Source organism: Filicampus tigris, chromosome 3, assembly GCF_054856515.1.
Source record: "Filicampus tigris isolate MCC_2025a chromosome 3, RoL_Ftig_1.0, whole genome shotgun sequence".
Classification (NCBI taxonomy): domain Eukaryota; kingdom Metazoa; phylum Chordata; class Actinopteri; order Syngnathiformes; family Syngnathidae; genus Filicampus; species Filicampus tigris.
This window is the reverse complement of record NC_141219.1, coordinates 24,543,820-24,569,601: the sequence shown is the minus strand read 5'-3', so window position 1 is coordinate 24,569,601 and position 25,782 is coordinate 24,543,820. Positions and strand designations below refer to the sequence as shown.

Here is a 25,782-nt window from a genome sequence, read left to right as displayed (position 1 = left end):
TTTAATGTGCCACAATATAACAATGCATTTATTTGACGTTCAACAGTCAATATGTGTTTGAAGTGTAAACTTTCAGCTTGAAGAGGTTTTCATAAAAATATAAGATTTAGTTATGAACTACACAATTTTAAAGAGAATCCTAATTTGTAAGGCTTGGATGTCCATGTAAGACAGTATGTTGGAGCAGTTGTCACTAGTAAATCTGCCTCAAGAGTTGAAAAGTCCCTGGTTTGAACCTTGGCTCAGGTATGTGATACGGGAGCTCTCTTCAGCTGTAAGACTCAGGATTTCAACCAGAGCAAAGTTTGGAAGTAGCCCCCAATGCTGCAAAAAGCCCTTCAGACCTGTGAGATGAATGCTGTTCCCCTGTCTAAGACCAGGTTGGAGGGGATGCCATGGATTCTGAAAATGTGCTTAATGAGACAATTTGCTGTATTTTGCTGGAAGAGGGGGACTTAGGAAGGGTGACAAAGTGAGCCGTTCTAAGAAAATTCTCTCTAGTCAATAAAGAAGAACCCAGTGCCTAGCATATAGTGCCTCCTGCTCAAAATGAGGTACAATCTTGGGTTAGGCAAGGCAATAAATTGATGGCGCAGTCATATGGACGTTGCGGTGGAAGGGACAGAGTTGTCTCCTCACTAAACATTGCAAATCATGATACACCAATGGCACATTCTCCAAATTAATCTCCTCAGTTACCAGTTTTGCGGATGGGTGCAAAAAGGTAACCTAAAACCAAATACTTTTGAACCAAGTCAAATGGCTGTATCACCTCTGCATTAAATGGTTCGAATTCCTAAAGGGTAAAGACAATATTCTTATCAAACATCTTCAATCTAAGTTATAAATTCACACTTCAATCACATCTTGGTTTTTTGGGGGTTTTTTTTCAAATACATCACAGAGGTGAATAAAGGCACATTCGTAAAAATGTTGTGAGTCCATATACTTCTGACCCTGAATTTTGGGTGTATTTTTGAACATTTGTTATTTCTCCTCCCAGTTGGGCTTCTTCCAGAGGCAGAAACGGAGAGATGAGGACGAGCGGGAAATGAATGGAAAAGTGGCTGAAGAACGATAACGCAGGCTAGGTGCACGCCCCCAGCAGGCACCTTTCCCACAGGGGAGCCGACACTCAGGGACCACTCCTCCTTCCTCCCCCTCTTTGTCCAACATCCACAGTGGCGCCCCCTAGAGCGCTCCGTGTGAGAGCGCAATGGATGTGTCCCACGCCACGAGGCAGCACTGCCACACTCAGTTTGACTGCACTGTTCCGACATGAGGACCTTCTTGGTCTATGTAACCCACCGTCCTCAGTGTCACTCCGTCACAGGTCTTGGGGCTCTTGTTTCTTTGGAGTTTTCTCTAGTCATTTCTAAGGAACAATAGAGAAAGTGTTGACTGTTTTTTTTTTGTTTTTTTTTGTGAGAATTTCTCGCAAATCTCTTTGAGTTTTCTCTTCTTTATGTAATATTTATTTAACTCCTATGGTAAATGTATAATACAGCAACAACCTCAAGGGTAACGTCACCCAGAAAGCTGCCAAAAATGTAAAGAGATATTATTGTATTTTTAATTTGATATTTAAAAGCAGCAGTTGACTTTCATCGTGATGTTTGATGATATAAAACTGTACCAAAGTCACCCCAAATGTAAAGTGAAAATTGGTGATGTTAACGTAAGAGAGTTCTATTTTCTCTGAAAGTCCTGTTTTCCATTCATTCTTGAAAACATGCAGGATGATCTTGTATTTGATGCACTTTTACTTTGTACAAATTTAACTTGAATTTGTAAATAGACGTGTACTTTTTTATACCCTTTCAAATATTAGGAAATGTTATTATTCTCCACATGGCATTATGTGTAAAAAGAAAACGAGAACGTGATTGTTTTGCACCTTTTACCATCCCTTGCATCAGGAGAAAACACTGCAGCAACATTTCTCTCATGCATGAGAAAATGGAAAAAGATGATGACATAGATATAAGTCAGTGTGCCACAATTCTTCTGGCATGGTATTGCCAATGAATGCCACTCTGTCCTCATTGACAGGGTGCAAAGAGCTGTAATACGTCAACGAATAAAACATGTTTTTAAAAGTACGTTTTGTCTTTGTGTGACTAATTGGTTAGGTGGTTCAATCCAGCCCATAGAATCAATTTCCAGCCCCCAAATATATACTGGCGACCCTGCGGTAAAGTGTTTGCGGTTGTATAAATTTCCAATTGTCTGAGGCCGTGAATGTGAATGGATAGCAATGCATTCACGTGATGTCACAGAACTTTGCCGTTTGGCCCGGCTGACATATTGCGGGACAAGCGAACTCCTGAGGGTCAGTGAACAATCACAAAAGCTGAGGCGATATGTTTTTTTTTCTTATAAATGACTTCACAGTGGCAAACACTTGCGCCATTCACAGGTTCAACAACAGGATGAACAACAATGTGAAAAGAAGCGTCTTTGGAATATCTCTTGTCAGACACCACAAATGTGAATGAACAAAGGAATTTAGTGAGCGGAGAGGAGAAGAAGCACATGGATTGCAAGGATACATCGAAAAGATTTCCAACCGACAAAATATTTACGAAAGTGTGTCCTGACCATTTTGTTGAAGGTAAATATTATTATAAGACGGTTAAAATACATAGAGATATTTAGGAATGGCTATTTATTATATAGGCATTCTTCCATATGGTGTATTATGAATTATACATCTGGTTTAAAAGAGCAATTTTTTGCATTCAACAAATACAGGTTTCGTTGTTTGTTGTGTACCTGATTAATCTGCACCCTGCGTTACCTAATCTCGTGGCGTTCTGATATCGTTGAATGACTTATATTGTGAATCCTCTCGACATAAAAAAGTAAAACCGTAAATAAATTACTAAACAGTATACACAAGTGAAGCAATAAATGGCGTGTTTTGGTGGCAAGCTTCACATCTCACATAGCCGTATTTCAGCTAAATTCAAATTAGTTTTGACATATCGCAACAGGAAGGCCGTTGCTTGACGGACACCCAGGAAATAGTCTGTACAGTGGTTCTTAACCATGTTGAAGGTGCTGAACTTTGCAACTTTCATACCCCACATTCACCCAATCCTTTGTAATTGGGAAAAAAAAAAATCAACTTCAAAACAAGTATAAACTTTAATGCGCAAAATGAACCACGCATGAGTTAGTCCGGTGCTAACTTTACCTAACCGCATGAGTCACACACACAAATCACTGTGTTCAAAGATAAAAGGATCAAAATGTTTTCCTCTGAGAGCACACCTTTGCAACATTCCCACCTCGTTGCACCATGTCCCTCCCAGTAGTCCCGCTAACCAAGTGTGTTTTTGGTCACACCCAACAGTTTTTGCTCACATCCAATGTAAGGAATTCTGTAAGTATCAAAAGTCCTTAGTCCTTGTTTTATAATTTAAGACACAGCCCTGGAACTGCAATGATATATTGTTTGTCATTAAATCAAAACGAGAGTTTTACCTCGCCAACTCTGATACTCTTTTATTTTTTTTTGTTTCCACAGGAGAGAGCTGAGTTGCCTAGGAGTAAAGGTGAGTTTTGTCAGATCTTTTCTACTGCCGCTAAAGCAATATTGCAAAAAATGTTGCACCACAGGGGACGTGTGTGTCTCATATTTTAATGAATGTGAATACAGGCTTATCATGGAGATGAAGGTCTAAAATTGCTTACGATCACAAAATGGTGTTGTTGTGCCTGTTCTGCGGAGGTCTGCCCTTCACTCTGTGCAATTTTGTGTCCATGCCAAAGGCCACTGATAAAGAACACAGAGGTCTGGTTCGAAAAAGAGAAAGAAATCATTAGCAAACATACCTGGCAGCAGTCTGAGATGCTGACTGTCTCAACAAACATTTTGTTTGTAGAGCGGGTTGCTGCCGTATACTATATGAAAATTGGAACTGATATTGAGCCATTTTCTCAGAATAGAAAACCTGTATATATAACCACTACTGTCCAAATGTGCATCCAAAATTAAAGTACAGCAATTAAGTACAGAAGATATGGCACGATTTTAAATTCCCCCCAAAATTAAGTTTAACTGAGAGAAAGTTTTGAACTTGCTTGATAAACTGTGAAAGTCAAACTGATTAACAAACAGAGACCTACCGTTAACTCGATCCTGAGTGATGCAATATTTGTTTCGTGCCTGCAAGATGGGGGCGCAGCCAGAGCCGCCTTTACCTACTCGTAGGCCCCGGGGCTGACCATCAAATACAGGCCCTCCTCCCCAACTGTCCCACTTAGAGGCGAACAACTCCAACTGTTGGCGAAGGTAGGAAAACGGGTTATTTACATGGGGGTTCATCAGGGTTCGTTCAAGGTTGCAAACGTTCACCAAACTGTCGTCAGACGTTCGCCTGTACTTTTCTTGTCGCAAGGGAATTGTGAACATGTTCAAAATTTCCCTGCAACAAAAAAATGACTAAAACTGTACTCGAACATCCGGCAAAGGTTTTGCAAACATTTGCGACGTTGAATGAAGCCTGGCGAACTCTGCAATGAACTCTGCAACCCGTCAAAATGATTGCTTTCATAGTTCTAACAGTTTTAAAATCCTGTTAGTCCTAGTTTTAAGAGGCAGTGATGCTGTCTCCATTGAAAGGGAACGAGCCATCTCTCATTTCTCGTTTGAAAATTGGAAATTGGAAAAACTGAAAATGAGCCTTTATCTGATCTTCTATTATGTGCTTATTTATCACAAGTTGGGAAACTAAATGCGACCATAAATTGTTTCCCTCGAGCTTGTTTTGCTTTCGCACGGTGGACCTTATTTTCTTTGTCGGCCGGGGTTGTAGAAGAAGCGTTAGCAGCAGAAGAATGTCTTCCATGTGAAAATCGCGCACATATTCGTGGATCTGAAGGACACGTGAAAATTGCAAATACATTTTTCGATCTGAAAAACACGTACAAATTGAAAATGTATTTGTGGATCTCAATAACATGTGGAAATTGCGGATTTATGTGTGAATAATTTTGAGACATATCTCTCACCATACAGCAGCACTCCCCAATTGCCAGAAGCACTCTGCTAAATAAATCTTGTGTGAGATGCAAACGATTCAGTGAGTGACTTGAGATTAAAAATGGTCCGAGTTAGAAAGTATGACTTTCAAAGGCAGTCGATTCCGACAGTATTGTAGCATTTAAAACCTCTTTAAGTCCAAATGATTTTACCTCTGTAACAATAGTGTTCACAGAGTTGTTAGTTAGTTTCATTTCTTGTCCAGAAAGCGGAAATTTGTCTTTTGTCTCAAATACAGAAAGAAAAACATCAACAACAACAGGACAAACATTTTACGTCCAAAACATCTTAAGGCAACAATAACATATACATTAAAAGTTAGCTCTAATGAAACATGTTATTATTCAAGGCCCTGATGGCATTTGGAATTAAGTTTTTAAAAAATATATGTATTACGGTTTACTTTTGGTACTTAATAATGTATACCGGAAGTGGGTGAGAGGAATCATTTGCTATCTTTCAGGCTTTTTTTCTTCAGCACTTCCTTATGGAAGAAGATGAACACCCTCGCTGGTGAAGTACTGAAAGAGACAATTTATTGATACTTCACCCCCATTTCCACCACTACCTGGCTTAAATATGGTTAAAAATATATGGAGTTAGTTTATAGATAAGAAAGAAAGAAAAGCCTCTTCAGCATGGGGGCAAAAATTGCAGACCTTTGGATTTGCAAGTAAACATAATATCTGCTGCACACAGACCTGCTTTACAGGGCTCTGCATCAATGCCTTTTATAAATTCTGGTCTGAAGATAATCACTCACTGACCATAATTTAGTTTTGCTTATCTAATGCAATGTAATTAATGCAAGAGCTGTACAACTATTCTACCTCTACCAGAATATGAATGTTCTGTTTCTATTGGCTCTTTTAGAGAGCCCTAATAATGTTTAAAATGGGTTTGTGGCTTGTAGAGATATCAAACTATTTTTTTAATAAAATTACAAACACACATTTTAAAGCAAATAGACATTAAAGTAATATACATGCTACTCAAAAATAAATCATAACAGCCTGTAAAGTGACGAATGCCTGCGTTTTCATAAATGTGGTTTTGATGGGCTTCAGGGTTGTCACATTTTCCAAGTGTCCCTTGTCATGTCGTATCGTTAGGTTTGTGTGTCCACCTTGTCAGGGTATGCGTGGAGGAGCACCCAAAAGCAGGAGGCAAAAATGAAGTGCAATAAAGTATTTAATTCAAAGAGAACAAAAAGGCAAAAAGGTACTGGGATGATACCAAAACAACAAGGACCAAGACAAACTAAACAAACACCAGGACTAGACTTGACTTGGACAATTCACAACAAACCAACAAGTACTGAAAGAAAGCGGGGAACTAAATACAGACAAGTTGACGACACAACGAGGAACACCTGGACAAGGTAGGAGGGCGCTGGTTGGCTAACACAAGGGACAGGGATGACGAGCACAGGTGGACTCAATAACTTAACAAGAGACAGACAAAGGAACGCAAGGAAAAACATGAAACTAAAGGTCAAAAACCAAACTCAAAAGACAGACTATCATTAGGCATGCAGGTCCCCTGTAGCTCCCTCAGCCACTTGTACCTTGTCCACTTATTCCTTCTTTGTCTTGTCAGTTTTCTCGCATTTAGTTGCCTGCTTTCTTTCTCTTGGTCATCTCATGGCTTTTGCATCTGTTTGTATTTTTGTCATGTTCATGTTTGTGAGTCCATTTCCAGTCTTAGTTTGCTCCGTTGCGTCTTGTTTTTTGGACTCAGGCCTACATTCATTTAGTATTTTTGATTCCGCGTGCCTTGTTGCCTCTTGTTTTATTTTGTGAAATAAATACATTTGGTTTAAGTACACCCAGCACTTACCTAGCTTCCCTACTTCCCTGCACTTGGGTCCACTTTTTTGCTATTATTACCTCAACAACCCATTACCAATTCATCAATTTAAATAATTAGAAAAAGATTGTTTTGTGAAGACAATTCACATTTGCGTGTGCATTAAACCATTCGTCACTGAGCCCGGGAGATGCTTCTTCCACAAAAAGCAACAACCACAAAAACAGGACAGAGAGATAGATCCCAACACATTCTTCGGTATAAGCACAACACCAATTTCGACAGATGAAAAATTTATTTCTGCGTACTGTATTTACAAAGTGTACATAAATAGAAAAGTACCTGTTTCTTTCCTTTACATTATAAATATAACATGTCATAATCTCCCTTATGACACCACCGCACTCCCGCCACCCCACCCCCGCGACTCCAAGACACCCCGGCAAATTACAGTTTTTTTGGAGCTACAATGCACTGAAATTACGTCGTCTGGAGGAATCTTGCCAAGGTTTGACATGATCATAAATGTCGCTATGTGCTCAAGTGACTATAAATACAGTTGCAAAAGCATTACGCGCGATGATCACATTCACAGAGTGCAAACGAGGTTTTATGGTAAAATTTAAGATCGTGTATTAAAGTGATCCGTTAATTCTGGAGCTTGTAAATCCTCTGTGGTCGACGACAGACAAATTGAACTCAACATTGTCCGTAGTCCGAACTGCTTGGATGTGCCCGTGCGTCAGAGAGGGCACCCTGCTGCGCGTTCTTTCGTTGTTGGCGCATGGACTAGGGGCCCTCCAGAATAAAGCACTAAGCATCTTTCTGATCTCTGGTCTCACGAGACAGTACAGCATCGGGTTCAAGCAGCTGTTGGCGTGCGCCAAGCACACAGTGACTGGGAACACGTATGCGTGCACCATGTAGTAGGACCGATCCCAATTGGCTGCGTTAAATTTGACCAAAACGCCCCAGAAGGTGATGGCGTGGTTTGGCATCCAGCAGCAGAAAAAGGATAAAACAACAATGGCAACCGATTTTGTGACTTTCGACCTTCGATTTCGGTTGCTGGTGCACATGCTCTTGCGTTTAATGAAGCGCAGAAGCAGCAGGTAGTTGACGGAGACGATAAACAGAGGAATTACGAAAGCTACAAGTATTTTTTGGATGTGATAGAGGGCGAGCCAGTCGTGTCCTTCCGGGAATTTCAGGAGACACAGTTTTTCTCCGGCGACCACAGTGGCCGCGGAGAAGAGCGCCGTGGGAGCCGTGGCCACCGTGGCCGCGACCCACAGCACGGCGCACACCCACTTGACACACTTCGACCAACTGTGCGTGGTTCTCTTGAGCGCCGAAGTGACGGACAAATATCTGGTGACGCTCATGGCCGTGAGGAAAAAGACGCTGGCGTACATGTTCATCACCGTGACGGACAGCACCACTTTGCACATGGCGTCCCCGAAGGGCCAGCTGAAGTCCAGAGCCGTGTCCACGGCCCAGAAGGGCAGCGTCAGCACAAACTGGAAGTCGGTCACGGCCAGGTTGATGATGAAAAAGTTGATGGCTGACTTCTTCCGACCTTGTCGTAGCCTCATGAGGTAGAAGACGAGCAGATTCCCCACCAAGCCCACGGCGCAGACCACCGAGTAGACAACTGAGATGAGGATCCTCAGAAAGGGACTCCCGTCCGCGCCCACTTCGATGTCATCGAAACGGAACGTGTCCTCTCCGGGCGCGCTTTGATTCATTACGTCACTCTGGTTCAATATGACATCCATCCTCAACTCGTGCAAAAACACAACATGGGACCAAGCAAGCCACTCGATCAGGACGTGTCAGAATTGTTATCCATCGTTACTCCTCTCTGAGAGACAGCTGACGGCAGCGTCGCTTTTATTGGGTTGGGTGTCTCTGCCGGGCCACGATTGGCTGGTAAAGGAAATTGTGGGTTTCATAGACAAGTGAGCAGCATCACCACCTCACTTCATGCTGGATTATAATACTGTGTAGGAAAGATCGTTACCGAGGAGACGAACACCACCAATGGTTGTGCGTAAAAGGCGCACAAAGGCTGGGAAATGCAACGGTGTTAATTGAAATAAATACGCGAAGAAAGAAATAAACAAAGAACCGAATTAATTACATAACCGAATTAATTGAGACAAATAAAAGTGTGGATCTTTGATTTAATAAACAAATGAACACTTTGCCTTTTTTGTAGCTAGAAAAAGATACATATAGGCTATGTGTAGCACTACCAAAGTGTCTAGTGAGTCATGGTTTTAGAATAAAAAAATAGAATGGCTTCATATAAATGCGAAACCTATTTTACAGCACATTTGTGTTGCCGTATACAAAGTAATAGCGCCCTGTAAAATAACATAATAAATAAAAAAAATGCCTTTCAAACTATATCGGAAGAAAATATGTTGAAAATGTTGAAAACATTAGAGAGTAGTATTCACATGGGCACCGGTCTTTATTTAGCCCTATCACGTTTTCCACCCCGTGTATAATTCACGGACACAAACGATAGCTTGTTAGATCGAAAAATAGATGAACGATGGACAGATGGGCGTACGGACGAATGAATGGATGGATAGTACCTCATTTGTTCCACTAGATGGCAGACGAATACAGTTGGGGTCCAAACGTTTCTTATATAGAGTATGATGTTTTAGTGGCCGGAATAGTGCAGATTAAACGCTTGCTGATGCCCTGTTTATTTGCTGTAATGGTATTGCTGTGTGTCGACAGGAAAGTTGTGCTTGTTGGATGAATCCAGGAGTCCTGGATTGGCCCACAGATTAATCTTGAAGCCCTTGTCCTATGTGCATCTGGCTAGGCTCCTATTACGCGGAGTCCCCTTTAAAACGCCTTGCAGCCGATCTGAAGAGAAAGCCTATTGTCTTGGGTCCACCCATCTGTGGGGGTGGTTCTGCTGCGAAAGTTAGCAAAGTTTTCAAGTTGTCACTGGCTGTCGGCGAGAGGCGGATGGAGGCACAGGCGTTTGTAAGCAAAGCCAAAGGCCGACAAACAACAAGCCAGCACGGAGAAAACATTAACAATAGCAGATGACGATGAGGCTTGAATTGCAGAAAGCAGTTTTAAGCGCTTGCTGGAAGGCCGTGGCCACGATGGAGCTGATTTGAATTATTATCATTTGTCACCGTGTAAACTGTGTCATGTAAACTTCATCCTTCAGTGCTGCCAAAATGACCCGTTTGGACTGCGGGATTCTCACTGCACATGGAACTTCTCCCATCCACTTCTTCATGGTACTTTTGACCGTACTGGACAACTGCAAGTCTGGGCTGGGATTACTACGACAACCAGGTCAGTCAAGTTCTTCAAACAGCCCTTACACGTGAAATTGTGAGTCACTGTAATTACAAGATGTTCTTGTACTCATTGGCCTCAAGATGCATCTAAAAGTGCAGCACAAGCCAGCAACAGTCCGCATTTCATGCAAAGAACAGCTGTGCTTGGTCTGATCGAGCGCAGCAATGAAGTTTATAAAAAACAAAAACAAAAACGAAAAGCATTTCATCCTTATGTGCCCTTGAGCAAAGCAGACCTCAACAACAGCTCCAAGGCTAGTTAAAAGCATTTCATCCTTATGTGCCCTTGAGCAAAGCAGACCTCAACAACAGCTCCAAGGCTAGTTATATTGACCCCTCAATGAAGGATGGCAGAGATAATTACCTCAAATTTGCAGGAGTTGGTTTTTGAATTGAAATTGAAATTGAAGCCCTCATAGGATTAATTAATCATTGCCTTGCACATACAAACCCTACCTCAAATGTGGAAATGCAGCATCTTGAACTAAACAAAGCAAACTAAACACCACAATGAATTCAATTCCTTCTTCAATGGCCAGCCTCACATGCAACCCTTCGGATGGATAGTGGTTCGTACATCTGCCTCACAGTTCAGAGGTTCTGTGTTTGAATCTTTGCTGCAGCCTTCCTTTTTGGAAATTGGATGTTCTCACCATGTTTTCTCCGTGTTCATTGGCTTTCTTGCACATTCCAAATACATCCTCATCAGATTAATTGAAGACAAATTAATTATAATTATAGGTTTCTTGTATACTTCAGCATAAAAAGGCTTTACTTAACTGCCTTTTTTTACTTGACTTTTTCACATAGGGCCAGAAAATTTTGTTATTTTTCTCCCCTGTGGCAACTACTTTTTCATGGCAGTGTATATGCTGCAGCTGTTAAAAATAACAGCGAAATAATGGTTGATCACATCGCTAAATGGATAGATCTGTCTGCTGGTTGTCCTAGAAACCAAAATACAGTACTGGTATTCTTCCTGTGCCTTGATTGAATATCTCAGCTTTTCCATGTTCTCTTCCCACCATGGCTCCAACAGAGAGATTCCTCCAGGACCTTCCTCAGTATGAAGTGGTTCACCCCACTCGAGTGAATGTCAGAGGTCACTTCCTGTCCAACTTCCTCTCTCATCATGCTCGCCGCATACAGCGTCGCCATGCCTCAGGGGACAAGGACCAGGAGAGAGTCTTCTATCAGTTGTGGCATGGCGGACACAGTTTGCATTTTAACTTGACTCTCAACGCACATCTGCTGGCCCCGGGTTTTCTGTCAGAGAGTCGGTATGGTGGCCTTAAAGGAGGAAAGATCCGCCCCCCTCAATTTGCTCAGTGCCATTTCCTGGGTGAAGTGTGGGAAGGGCCTGCTGTCAAAGGGAGCGCAGCGATAAGCACCTGCAGTGGACTGGTGAGTTGCACACCACCGCCTAATATAACACTATACCAGAGGCTTTTTTCAAATGTATCTGACCTCCAAAATGGGAGCAGTACGGGAGTGCGAGTCATTCTGAATGGGAGCAGGATGAGATGGGAGTCGTTTTCACCGGGATGGGGCAGGATTTTTTTTTTTTTTTTTTTTTTTTTTAACTATGGTCTGGGATGGGAGTGGGATGGGGCGGGAGTGAAAATCAAGTCCCGTGTAACCCTATACCAGAAAGAAAATTAACAGCTTGCAGTTGAAGACCAACTGCATGATCAGATTGGCTTTAGCAATCATTGGGCATGTTAAATGTTAATGCCTTCGCCTTCACACAATTAAGGTACTTGAGGTAGTTCTAATTTTATTATTTAATACACTTTATTAATCAATGATGGACAATCTATTTACACTCTCAGACTTTTCATTTTCATTTCATGCATTATACCACAAAGAACCATTTCACACACACGGAGGCATAGGGAGACTGAGAGTCCGGGGCCCGCTAAGCAATTGTAATAATGGATTTCAAGGTCACTCGAACTGTATGAAATGAAACAGAAATGTAAAATATAACATAGAAGCAAGTGTGCAACAAATGCAAAGAGTAACAACAAATCTAAACAAAAAACAATCAATCCCCTTGTCCATCCATCATTCTAACCGCTTATCCTCACAAGGGTTGCAGACGTGCTGGAGCCTATCTGAGCTGGCTTCGGGCAGTAGGCGGGGGACACCCTGAACTGGTTGCCAGCCAATCGCAGGGCACACAGAGACAAACAAACATTTACACTCACAATCACACCTAGGAGCAATTTAGAGTAATCAATCAACCTAGCATGAATGTTTTGGGAATGTGGGAGGAAACCGGAGTAAACCCACACAGGCATGGGGAGAAAATGCAAACTCCACACAGGAAGGCCGGGGCCGGACTTGAACCCACGACCTCTGCACTGTGAGGCGGACATACTGACCAGTCGACCACCGTGCCGCCCACTCCACTTGTCACTGTCCCTAATTCAAGAATTGTTTTGATAAGAAAAATAGACCTAACACAATACCCCACACATCAAAATAATGATGTAAATGAAAGAAGGTTAGGGCGGCACGGTGGTCGACTGGTTAGCACGTCCGCCTCACAGTTCAGAGGTCGTGGGTTCGATCCCGGCTCCGGCTTCCCAGTGTGGAGTTTGCATGTTCTCCCCGTGCCTGCGTGGGTTTTCTCCGGGTACTCCGGTTTCCTCCCACATTCCAAAAACATGCATGGTAAGTTGATTGGACTCTCTAAATTGCCCCTAGGTGTGATTGTGAGTGCGGATGTTTCTCTCTGTGTGCCCCGCGATTGGCTGGCAACCGATTCAGGGTGCCCCCCGTCTACTGCCCGAAGACAGCCGGGATAGGCTCCAGCACACCCCGCGACCCTTGTGAGGAGAAGCGGTGGATAATGGATGGATGAAAGAGGGTTATATCATACAGTACATGTTTTTATATAGCTTTGCGATATTGATGATATATTGGAAAAGGTCAGAACCGAAATACAGTACACTTGCGTTTCACGCTCTCACTCATTTATGCCATAAGACGAATTGATAAATGGAATTGTCGGACAAGCAAACAAACAATTTCTAGTGGTGCGGTCAGATCAAACACGAGCTATGTGTTTGTGGTGGTGCATTTCTAACTTTCCATAAATAGTAGATCCAGTTCGCGCGTTCAGGTGCTGTTGCGTGTGAGGCGCCTTTGAAGAAAACATTACTCCTTCGCCCATTTCGCTGTCATAGCTTGAAGTGAACATTCAGTGTTGGCGACAGCCCTCCTGAAATGCGCCAACATATGGCACCATAGAACGAGTCTAAAGTTCATGAAAATATATAACTCACCATAACACGAAATCAACAGCCGCTTGCCACATATTGTGCAGAGCTGGGTTTGTGCGTGGTATGTATTTTTACTCATGTTGCTGTCTTGTGGGTTTAATATTAGAGTTACGCGGCTGACAAAATTGCTGTAGCACCTTTCCACGGCCTGGTGGTTGGGGACCACTGGTATACAACAAACACATCAAGCTTCCTTTACCAGCTTGGACAACTTAAAAAAGGAGCAGCCTTGGCGACTATGGGTACTGATATAGATTTTGCAGCCAACACACCCATAGGTCACCAGATTGCCTATCAACGTTCTAACTTAGTTTTTTTCTGTTGGAGGAGGAGGAGCCTCTCTTCCTCTCCGCTCAAAACTACCTCGGTGTAATCATCACCCCCTCAAGCAAAGACATGCTAGACACGTTGTGCATCGCGATATTTCATCTTCGGTGTGAACCTATCATAGGAATCAAGTTACTGGGAACTGGTTCTAACAAAAAAAAAAAATCAATTCCGATCCCTACTGTTGGGTTTGAGGAAATTGCAAGACAACTTGCATCAAGAGTGAACCGGGGCAAAGGAGCAGTATGGGTTTTGACAAGGGCAAATGCATTTTAACTCATTCGCTACCAACGACAAACTTTTCACAGTTCAGCTATTCAATCCCAGGAATTTATTTATTTATTTATTTTATTTCAAACATTAGGGTAAAAGAGTGTCTGAAAATGTCTGGCAGTGAATGAGTTAAATATTGTCCAGTGTGCATTGTTGTGAGAAAACAGTTCCTCTGGATTGGATAGATGATCTGAATTGGGAAGATGCCCGAGTCTTTTCATAAGTGCAGATTGCTTAACATTCCTGATGTTGCAGAAGGAGATACGGGTTAGTTTTGGATACTTGTAAAATGCCATTGAAAGAAATGAACAGATGGTCGAATATGGTTAAGTCCAAATCAGTACAGTTGGAGGACATTAGAGCAGACCTCAAGACAAGATTCGGGTTGTGGCCGATACGGTGTGTAGGGAAGTTGATGAGTTGCGCAGTGCAAAGCTGTTCAGAGTCCAGACATGAATTTTATTAGTATTTTTTTTTTTTACCATTATCCATATGGATGTTAAAATCCATCCATCCAGTCAATCACAGGGCACGGAGACATACGACTAATCACACTCGCACATGATGGAATCACAGCAAACACACAGTGCCTGCAAGTGAGTGAAACACTATCTGTGAGTAGGCCTGTCATGATAATTACTATATCAACTTGTCGTTTGATGAATTAAAATGGACACTATAGGTTTTTTTTCTCGACTCGATAAATGGTCATTTACTTGCATGTTTGTTTACACATAGTCAGCAATTAGTTGTGCTGATTCGCAGTGCAGAAGGGACGCCGCCCATTTTTGGGACGGAGGACGGGGACGACAAGTTTTAAAAACGGGACGAACCAAGCAAGGGCAGAGGTGGATTTTAGTCCAGCCCACTAATCGTCCCTCATGCGTGTAATGTGATTGCGAGGCGGCAAAGTTGATCTCAACCTACTCGGCGAAATGGCCGGACGACAAAAATTGCCTCTGAACGCTTCAAACGTGCCACAAGTTACCCAACTGCGCATACTTACTTGCATTGGAAACGCCTCGGTGGGAACGCTGTACACTGCACAAAATCATAGGAAATAGGCAAGGATAAGAACAACAAATAATTAATCCCAAAGGTGCATACTCAGTGTCAGCGATGAAGCCAGAACATTTTCAGTGGGGTGACCAGAGTGACGCAATGTCTCACCGATGGGTGGCCACTTGCACACACACATACGAATGCTTGTGAACCCCTCTGTAACTGAGAAGTCATTGTTTATCATACATCCACAATCAGTGTTTCATGAAATAAGATGCACAAATATACAGAACCTTGCTCAACACACTCCTAATTGGGGCTGGGTGATAATTCAATATCAATATACATCACAATAGACACGTGATTGATATCAATTGAAAATGCCTTCAATAAAATAATCAATAGAAAAAAAAATCTGCAAACTCGGACCGCGACATTGAGCAGGGTACAGCCACTTCCAAACACAAAGAAGAAGCAATTAAACCGACGGACAAGAATCTGCGAAACCGACGAAGAAGCATTCAAGCATTCAAATCGACAAAGAAGAAGCGGCATTCAAATCAACGAAGGAGCAGCGGAACCAATGACCAAGAAGTCTGCACACTCACGCGCTTGTGTGTGGCATACTCCCGCGAAATGAGAGAGTGGCGTAACTTCGAAATGCCATCCATCCATTATCTATACCGCTTCTCCTCACGAGGGTCGCGGGCGTGCTGGAGCCTATCCCATCTGTCTTCTGCCAGTAGGCGGCGAGCACCCTGAACTGGTTGCCAGCCAATCGCAGAACTTCGAAATGACTCAGTACAACTCTTACAATAGTATATTGTGCATACTAATCCAAATAAACACCTCCGTTTGGAGACGTGGTGAATAAGTAAAGGCGTTCCCTGTCTTTGACGTGCTAGCACCAGTGGTAGCCAAGTCCGACCTTCAGCATCGCACTCAAGTTAAAATCAGGCAAGTAAAATATGAATGAACTATAATAAGTCCCCTAAAAAGATAAATTACCGGTAGTACTAAGAGGATTGGTCAACGCTAATGCATGCACTGGAAGAACAGAGGTGGGCTTTTTGCTAAACTTTGCCGGTCCGTTATTCGTCATCCGTGAGCAGCCTGGGTACCCGTCCGTCATCCGTGTAAACCGAACCGAATTGTAATCGTCTGTCGGTCAGTCCATCATGTTATTTTAACTGCGCTTCCGTCAGTAAACATCAAAGGTCTGCCTGTCCGTCAATCATCAATCCGGGGAAAAAAAAAGGTCCAACAGATCCAAAGCCATCCATCAATCCATTATCTGAACCGATTTGATTAAGATGGTAAATGGAGGGCACAATGTACATCATAATCGGCCGTCTTGCTGCTCAAACAGCTTTACTCTCACATACATTTGACCTTTCAGATAACCTAACTTATTTGAGCTCAATTAATATCGATATCAACCAATATGAAATACTGGAGTTATAATCGTAATATCTGTTTCAGCCATATCGCACAAGTAAAAAAAGGATAAAGTATTTAAAGGGAAAACAACCAAAACATTTTTTTTTTCAAGAATATGTTCCATAGCAGGCCCACTAGTTGAAAGACGGCATTCTGATTAATATTGCATTTGTGTAATATGAGTTAAGCAGCAAAATCCACCCGTTTTTAGCCATCTGTGGGGGTGGCCGGCTCAGGTAACGTCCAATCACGGCTCAGCTTCAGAAAACAGGTGAGCCGTGATTGGTCGTTACCTGAGCCCTGAGCATCTGTGATGTCATTTTCAGTTCACAGAAGTGACAAAATGGCCGCCCCCCAGGCTAAAAACGGCTGGATTAACTCTGATTCCACAAACGCAATATTTATCACAATGCCTTCTTTCAACTTAGTGGGCTTGCATAGAACATATTCCTGAAAAAAATATGTAAGTTGATTGGACACTCTAAATTGCCCCTAGGTGTGATTGTGAGTGCGGATGTTTGGTTGTCTCTGTGTGCCCTGCGATTGGCTGGCAACCATATCAGGGTGTCCCCCGCCTACAATATTGTGTGCTTTTATACAGTATCATGTGATTTTAGTATATCGCCAACCTCCTCATAATATTGTGATATTATCGTATCGTGACATCCCTGCTGGCTGGACCAAATAGTAATCACCTATAGGCCGGTCCGCCCATCGTTTTAAACAGGCTTCCGTTAGCATTTCCGACTACCAACTTCGAAAAACTACTACTAGCTTCAACCCTTTTGATCCGACGTCAGACTGAAGGTTTTCTGCTGTTTTCCGGTGTCTATTGTACATAGTATTCTGTGTTTTAATTTGCTGCTTTCACTTGTTATATTATTTCGGTTTTGTTGTTGTAATGTAAAGTGCTTTGTTACAGCTGTAGCTGTTATGAAATGCGCTATAAAAATAAAGTTGTATTTTATTGTATCGTATAAAACACAACAGTTGAACAATACACCAAAGACGTACAACTATTATTATCCAGCTGCCTAACATGAAAAAAGCTGTATCCAACAAAAGCATCAATTTGCGGTCCAAAGACGTACAACTATTATTATCCAGCTGCCTAACATGAAAAAAGCTGTATCCAACAAAAGCACCAATTTGCGGTCCAATCCGTGTGTCGCCTGCAACCTCTCGTCAGTGGTGAGTGTATGTGTGTCAATGTGTGCTTTAGTAATGTGTATAAGTGGTGCACGCCAGCATAATCGTGTGCGCTGAGAGGGTGAGAGAAATACACGATTGCTCACTCGCACAGCTTAGAGACAACATTGGTGGGATGTACAAGGGCCACTGGGACAAAACACCATAACTTCTGGTTTCTTTTCATTGAAATTCCAGAAATTCAGAGCCATCCAGGCCTTGATTTCCTCCAGACAGGTCAAAGGAGAGAAGAAGCATCCTTTTTTCTCAGCAGGACATCTGTTTCCAAATTATTGAGATAAATCATTAACATGATCAGTGTCATCACGTAAATGAATTAATAACATAATAGCATATTATTAAAGGTAATTTGAGTACATTTGTTATTTTGACGTGTCTCACTGAAATCAACGTATACGGGTCAACAAGAGTTGCGAGGCAGCCGTTTGCGTTCTAGCCATAAAATACAGTATATACGGTGCACATATTTTGTGCTTTACAACATTATGTGACCATATTCAGGGCTCTATGGTGTACCAGTTCCATAACACACAAAACTGGTGATCTGGAAAAAACAACTAGCGAGAAATTGCTTGTCGTTACTGTTGCATTTTATTAATCACAGAAACCTGGCTACATGCTCACTTTATTACAACATGGTTGGATAACATTACAAAAATTAAATATTAAACAACACATTTAAAAAGCACTGCATGACATTTGCTTCGAAAACCCAGGAAAATTGTATTCTTAGGTTTAGTCACATATTTACGGAGCCCATAAAGTGACATGGAAGTTAAAAAAAAACCCTTTGCATTACCTCGCAAAAAAACTTTGCGTTACCTCGCATAGATTGCAATTCCATCGCAAAGATTGAGATTGAAAGTTTTTTTGTACTTCCGGCTCAGTTTGGCAGCTAGGCTAGCCTCTCACGTGCGGCTGTTTGAGAGATGACAGTACGTAGAAGGCAAGAATCATGGAGGACTTTGAACGCTTCTTGCGGTCAAGAGATGTTCAGCACTCGCTTCAGATGTCTGTCGCTAATTTGGAAAATTGTGCTTAGTATCAAGAACTGATTTTATGTCCTTGTATATCAAGCGGATTTCAAAGTAATTTAATTAAACTCGCCCATTTGTGAAAACGGTGCTGCTTTCATTTACCCGGAAGATGGCCTGTAAGTACATAAACGCCCATTTAAAAAAAAAAAAAAAAAAAAAAGCTTTGATTTACAGAAAAAACTTTGCGTTATCTCGCAATCTTTACAAGGGAACGCAAACTTTGCGAGGAAACGCAAATCTTTGCGAGGGAATGCAAAGTTGTTTTTTTCTACTTCCATGCCACCTTAGGGGCTCTGTACATATTTGGTTACATGAATGGCGTTTAATATGATAAATATGTATAGTATGATGCAGTGCGGTAGTACACTAATGCAAGGTAAAACCACAGTATTCAACTTTTAAGTTAATACCCAGAGCTGGGCATCGGCCCTCCGTCCCCGAGTTTCTGTCCTGCATATTTAATTGCCCCACGTGGTCCCAGTTGGTCGGAGTCAGCCAACCGGCATCGAAAACGGACTTAACCGATACCACGTCACACGCAGGTGCCGCACTCCTGGCACGTGGTCGAGTAAGGAAACAATAAAAAATAAAAGGGTGTGGTGTACCTTGCGGTCCCACAGACGCAATGACATGTGTCCCATATTCTTTTTATTTCACCAATGACAACGCTGTGCATGTGTGTGTCAGTTGTTTTTGTTGGATATTTTTCTTTGTTTGGCGGCGTGTCTGCTCGTGCAGCGCCTGTGTGTGACGTGAAGATTCTGTTCTCGACGCCGATTGGCTGTCGCCAGAGAGGGACGGGCCAGCACCACGTGGGTCAATTGAATATGCGGGACGGAAACGCGGGCCCTCTGATCATTCAAGCATCAATTCAAACTGAACATTGTTATTATTATAAGGCAGAACATTTGATACCTAAAGTTGTGATTGGTGATATTCAAAATTACTGCTCTAAACATGCAAATCAAGATAAACCAAGAAATGTCTATTTTATGTGTTTATAATATTCAAACTATCGCTTAAAGTGGAAGTCAGCCCAAACTGTTATGTAGAAATAACTCATGGACTACGACATGATGGTGAGTTCGTTTATTCCAGTCTCATAACACCAACTCTCACCGGGGTCCTTCCACAAAGACGCCTTCACAGGGCTGTCCCCACTTTTGCCCGTACATAACACAAACATATTTTTTTCAAGAATATGTTCTTTGCAAGCCCACTAGTTGAAACAAGGCATTCTGATAAAAATTGCGTTTGTGAATAAGAGTTAATCGACCCGTTTTTAGCCATCTCAGGGGACGGCCATTTTGTCACTTTTGTCGACTGAAAATCACATCGCAAATGCTCATGGCTCAAGTAATGACCAATCAGGGCTGACCTCTTTTCTGAAGCTGAGCCGTGATTGGTCGTTACCTGAGCAGTTGTGATGTCATTTTCAGTCGACAAAAGTGACAAAATGGTCGCCCCCTGAGATGGCTAAAAATGGGTGGATTTTGCTGCTTAACCCATATTCCACAAATGCAATATTAATCAGAATGCCGCGTTTCAACTAGTGGGCCTTCTCGGAACATATTCTTGAAAAAAATGTGTTTGGGTAGATTTCAACTTTAATAACTGTTGTTGTTTTGACTTAAAAGTAAGAAAAGGATAAGCTGTTTGGATAAGATTTGAATTGGCTGGATGGAAAAAGTCCCCGTTTTACTTAGAGAGCTGATGTTTCACATTTTACTCTTCAGACAGGACTGTTCAAATTGTCAAACGAAGAGTTCTTCATCCAGCCTATGGAAAAGCCACATGATGAGCCCTCAGCACCACAGGCCCATGCCATCTTCAAACGCCACGCTCCCATCCTGTCATCCTGGAGTCCAGTTGTACAGCCCATCTCAGGGAAACAAGCAGTCAACGGTTCCTGTGGAGTCCAAAGTAAGTGTCCTTTTTGTTCATTGTACATACATCACTGCAAATGACTGCAAATGTGGCGACGCAGTTGGATCGGTGGGTTAACAAGTTAGTTTAATTTCCAGTGCAGAATTGTTGAGCTGTTGATTGTTGATTATAGAGTATGATGTTTTTCTTTTAAAAAAACAAAACAGCTAATAGACATTTGTGAATACTGGACTGCAAATATGTGGGGGTTCACTGTACGTAATTATTTTTTGTTTGATTGTTTATATTTATAGCCTCGGGTGTTCATTTACAAATACGTTTGTATTTGTTGCTGTTATCGTGACATTAGTTCTGCATTTGTGTAGATAGCAGTAGGCTATAAAAGAGTATCTATGCTACTAGAGAGTTTGTAAAAATGTAAGTCGTCTTGCGTATTTGCTGCCTAGATTCCCATCACAGTTTGGAAGAGATTGAGAGAAAGCGGGAATACTGGGAACAGCGCCAGGACAGGAGGAAGAGGAGGATCCATCAACGCTCCATCAGCAAAGAGAAGTGGGTGGAAACACTTGTGGTGGCTGACCCTAAAATGGTGGAATACCACGGCAGCACAGGTGTTGAAAGCTACATTCTTGCCGTAATGAACATTGTAAGTATGAAACCAAAATTTAAAATCAGAGCTGGGCCTTGCGTCTATCTGACGGACAGGTCCGTTTATCGGTCACTGACGGATGCCCGTTTTGCTCCATCATTAGTCTATTTTTTGCGGCGAGGCTTCGATGGCCACGGCAAGTGCGGGGAGGAACACAGTGAGTTGTTGTTGCTTGGGGAACAGATTTGAGTGAGGGACTAGGCTGTCGAAGCAAGCAGGCAGACTTCCAAAGCGCAGTGAGTCACTATTTGCGTGTTTCATTGAGTCGGAAAGTTTAGTCGGCCTCGCCGACGGACACCCGTTTAAAAATAGGGGCGGACCGACCTAAGGACGGGTACTATTTTTTTTCCCCCACAAAAAAAAAGGCGTATGACGGATTATGCCCACGCTGCAGACGGATGATGAATAATGGACGCTCAATTTTTAGTAAAATGCCCAGCTCGGTGTAAAATATTATTTTTGTGTTTCTAACATAAGTTCCGGTGCATCCATCAAATTTCTTCCCAGCGTCACAGAGAAGCCGGAGTCTATGCAGCCGCTGATTTAGGATGATAGGTGGTCTTATCACCTGTCAATCCCAAATTTATTAAAATACAGCTTGTGAGTGAAAGTCTGTATGACTTGGAACTGGAGCAAGCAGCCATTTGTCTGAATGAGTGTGCAGACTTTAAGCATTCATGTGAGGCAGATGTTATTAGTCACAGGTGAGCCAGGGTGTGTTAACGAGTTGCCAGAAAGGAGACGGAATATTTTAACATTTGAATTGAAAAATCAAACGTAAAGCCAGAGCTGGGCATCAGGCCTATGTGACGGACCGGTCTGTCTATCCGCCTATGACATAAGCCCAGTTTGTTAGGCGGTAAACGATAAGCGGGAAACTTTTATCTGTCAATGTAATTGTCAATTTTCGCAGTGAGACGAGGTTTCTGTAACAATGTTATTGTTAGATTGAGTTGTTGTTCTTTGGGGGACAGATTTGAGTGGAACAGTCGAAAGGAAGTGACGTTTTCCCTACGTTACGAGACTCAGGGCCAGACTAAATAAGTCTTCTTTAAATGCGACGACGCTTCAGAGGTCCTTAAAGGTACATAAAGCTCCAAAAAGGTCCTGGAAGGTGCTAAAAGGAGATGCATTGATGAGGCTTCCTTGCTGCAGTGAGTCAGTCTTTTGTTTCAAATGTCGCCCAGGGGGGGAAGAGTGATAGTTTGTCTAAGTTGGTAGTCGGAAACGCTAACGGAAGTCTGTTTAAAATCATAGGCATACCTAAAGCGATTACTATTTTTTCTGGCTGGACAAAAAGGGGGAGAGACGGACGGCGGCTGTAGGCGGTGGCCGATAAACGGACCATGAATTTTTAATAAAATGCCCAGCACTGTGTAAAGCAAAGAGTGATATTTGATCATACACTTTACAGTGATTACTACATCTATATGATTTACAGAACTTGTATTTTTTACAACATACCTACACAGTATCAAATCAAAATGAAGTAAAATGTTATTTGTTTAACACTTTTCATACCATGAAATTGCAACACGGTACTTTACAGAAATAAATGAAAGAAAAAACAATCAACTCAAAAGAAAAAAAACAACAAATCCCCACATGTAAACACATACACACCAATAAGAACACACCCACCCACGTGTACACAGACATACACGACACATATTTAGTGATAATATGGAGACATGGCAAGGCATTGAGAATCCAGAAAACATTGTGTGGGAGCAATCCACACCGAGAGGTGCCGCAGTCCGCAACCAGCACCTCTGTTAGCTTGAGAGTTAGCTGAGTTAGCTTGAAACGGGCAGACTATGGCTATATTCGTAAAATGGTAAAAACCTGTTTTGGTTACATACTTGATGTGTGGGATAAAATTAAGCTCAGAGTAAAAAAATGATGCCCAGGTTCCTTACACATTGTGAATTTTTAAAGACTTGTAATTTTGGTGAAAGTTTTTCTCTCTTTACGTTTGGAACAAATCACTAAAACCTGTTTTGTCCTGGTTGAGGTGCAGGAAATTAGGCCCAATCCCTATACCATCCCTTCTTGTCCCTCCGCCCTAGATTTGCGGAGCCGTGTCCCAATTATCCGTGAATTTTAGGGGTAGGGATTACAGACAAGGGGCACATGACCCTACAGCACAAAGACAGACCCCAACCTCCCTAGGCAACAAGAGTTCAAGAGAGACAGGCAACAACAACATGGCGAGCGAAAAGAAAAGGGAAACACATTCATGTAAGTAATATAATATTTATAGTTTTTCATAGTAATGACCCTCATGGTTTGATTAGTTGTTCTATACTTTGGTACAATTACGTGCTCTCAGTTGGTGATAAATGCTTGTTATTGAACTGGTTGCCGGGACCCAAATAGCAACACAGACGCTAGTGACAAATTGATTTTCATGCTTGCCATGACTATGGGGAGAGATTTGTGTCAAATGTATTCACACAAATACATCCGTGTTATGTTTTTCAGATTCACATTGGTTTTCAGAACCCAAAATACATTCATGATTTTCATTTTTTCACATCCACAATTGTGATGTTCATGTGTTTCTCAGATTCACAAATGTTTGGGATTTTCACGTGTTTTTCAGATCCAGAAATATATGAGTGATTATCACATTCTTTTTTTATTGTTGTGTGTGCATTTATCATGACTTATCATTTGTAAATATTCAATTCTGTGTGTGAATTGTCGAATGTGCGTTTGTGGAACAGCGGACACGCGCATTTAAGTACTTATAAATCCACACACAACACTTTGATAAAACATGTGAAAATTCAAATATATTTCTAGGCCTGAAAAACACATCAAAATCATTAATGCATTTGTGGATCTAAAAAAAACATGTCCTTGTGTGAATAATTTTCACACAAGTCTCTCCCCATAAATGACACTCAAGGTTTTATTATATATTCTATACTTTGGTACAATTAGCCGTGTTTTCAAGTTGTCGTTAAACGCTCGCTATAGAGCTTCCTTAGACGCTGTCGGAGCAAAATAACACTGACGCTAGAGGCGAGGTAGTATTGTGGCTTCTGAATTCTGTGTCGCAAGTTTTTCATTTTTTAATTGTCTAATCAATCATGTAATGTAGTAATTATTAGTGATGTCCGTTGGCTGTTGTCACACTACTTTAGAAAAACTTTAAATGCTTGCAAACTGGCAAACTTTAAATGTGTGCGCTTGTGTTGTTTTAAGTAATGTTGGACATTTGTGGTATTGTTTTATTGTTATTGTTACAGGAAAATGGTATAGGAATTGGTCCTTGAGGGAAAAATGATGGGACAACAAGCCTCCAAAAAATGGGAAAATCTAAAACAAAAATACAAGGTAGTTTCCTAGCTCTATCCCTAAAATGCTATAGCAAATGATTTTTGAAAATGTTTGGCTTTTCACTATTTTTCATTGATGTCTTCTTGAAGGAAATACGAATGCCCTAAACAGCGTCAGGTACCGAAGGTGGTCAAAATAGTGTGGGCACCTGGCAGTACTATGAAGATATGCACAAGGCATTGGGTACCAGGCCATCTATAGAGCTACCGGTCTCATGGCATCCTTTCTGGAGTGTCCCTCAAAGAGCTCGGTGAGATGAGATTATTGTATTAATAGAGTACTGATGGTGGGGAATTTCTGTGACCTAAACACAATGTGAACAGCGCGGCACGGTGGTCGACTGGCTAGCACGTCCGCCTCACAGTTCAGAGGTCGTGGGTTCGATCCCGGCTCCGGCCTCCCTGTGTGGAGTTTGCATGGTCTCCCCGTGCCTGCGTGGGTTTTCTCCGGGAACTCCGGTTTCCTCCCACATTCCAAAAAAACCATGCATGGTAAGTTGATTGGACACTCTAAATTGCCCCTAGGTATGATTGTGAGTGCGGATGTTTGTCTCTGTGTGCCCTGCGATTGGCTGGCAACCAATTCGGGGTGTCCCCCGCCTACTGCCCGAAGACAGCTGGGATAGGCTCCAGCATGCCCCGCGACCCTTGTAAGGATGAGCGGTATAGATAATGGATGGATGGAATGTGAACAGCAATTCTGCTTTATATTTATGGCAATACATTTTTGGAATTGGTACTATTGTCCACATCAATTTTTTTCAACCATCACTCTCTATTTAGATTCAGCATACTATTGCTCCCTATTTATGAGTTAATAGTTCCACATCCACATCGATTGTCAATGCATCACTCCTGCAGGAATCGTCTTAAACTCCCCCCAAGACGCCAGAAGGATCTTGGGCCACAAGCCCAAAGCTGACATCATGGAGTTCCTCTTTGAGGAACAGAGGCCGAAAGAGAACAAAAATATCATGAGGAGGACCAAAAATGCCATGAGAGGAATGAGGACAGATTTTTGGTGATATTTGAGGGAAAGAATGTTGGACAAAATGCAAACATTAGTTATGTGACACTGAATTTTCATGTATATTTGCATATGTGATACATATATTTGTATT

At 42.0% G+C, this 25,782-nt stretch overlaps 3 protein-coding genes and 2 long non-coding RNA genes across 7 annotated transcripts in view; 3 read left to right on the top strand and 2 right to left on the bottom strand.

Annotated features, from left to right (window-relative positions):
• Positions 1-2,102, top strand: part of itga11a (integrin, alpha 11a) — a 57,837-nt gene extending 55,735 nt beyond the window's left edge. For both annotated transcript variants that reach the window (XM_086025361.1, XM_086025362.1), the window contains exon 30: positions 1,004-2,102. In XM_086025361.1, the coding sequence (XP_085881487.1) occupies positions 1,004-1,081 (78 nt within the window). In that variant the 3' untranslated portion in view covers positions 1,082-2,102. The remainder of the gene's footprint in view (positions 1-1,003) is intronic.
• Positions 2,103-3,660: 1,558 nt separating this feature from the next.
• Positions 3,661-6,280, bottom strand: LOC147150379 (uncharacterized). The gene is made up of 3 exons (XR_015086071.1): positions 6,177-6,280; positions 4,135-4,288; positions 3,661-3,801 (listed from the first exon to the last, which is right to left on the bottom strand). It is a non-coding gene; the product is annotated as an uncharacterized LOC147150379 (long non-coding RNA).
• Positions 6,281-7,359: 1,079 nt separating this feature from the next.
• Positions 7,360-8,706, bottom strand: LOC147150378 (relaxin-3 receptor 1-like). Its single transcript, XM_086025813.1, has one exon. The coding sequence runs from the start codon at positions 8,635-8,637 to the stop codon at positions 7,495-7,497; it is 1,143 nt and encodes a 380-aa protein (XP_085881939.1). The 5' UTR covers positions 8,638-8,706; the 3' UTR covers positions 7,360-7,494.
• A 764-nt stretch (positions 8,707-9,470) lies between these two features.
• Positions 9,471-25,782, top strand: part of adamts7 (a disintegrin-like and metallopeptidase (reprolysin type) with thrombospondin type 1 motif, 7) — a 105,784-nt gene continuing 89,472 nt past the window's right edge. For both annotated transcript variants that reach the window (XM_086026597.1, XM_086026598.1), the window contains exons 1-4: positions 9,471-10,195; positions 11,240-11,604; positions 20,515-20,701; positions 21,112-21,311. In XM_086026597.1, coding sequence (XP_085882723.1) covers positions 10,075-10,195; positions 11,240-11,604; positions 20,515-20,701; positions 21,112-21,311 — 873 coding nt within the window. In that variant the 5' untranslated portion in view covers positions 9,471-10,074. The remainder of the gene's footprint in view (positions 10,196-11,239; positions 11,605-20,514; positions 20,702-21,111; positions 21,312-25,782) is intronic.
• Positions 24,332-25,669, top strand: LOC147150377 (uncharacterized). Its single transcript, XR_015086278.1, has 3 exons — positions 24,332-24,659; positions 24,752-24,912; positions 25,523-25,669. It is a non-coding gene; the product is annotated as an uncharacterized LOC147150377 (long non-coding RNA).

Coding starts and splice junctions, on each gene's coding strand:
- LOC147150378 (XM_086025813.1), bottom strand. CDS start 8,637: ATGGATGTCATATTGAACCAGAGTGACGTAATGAATCAAAGCGCGCCC.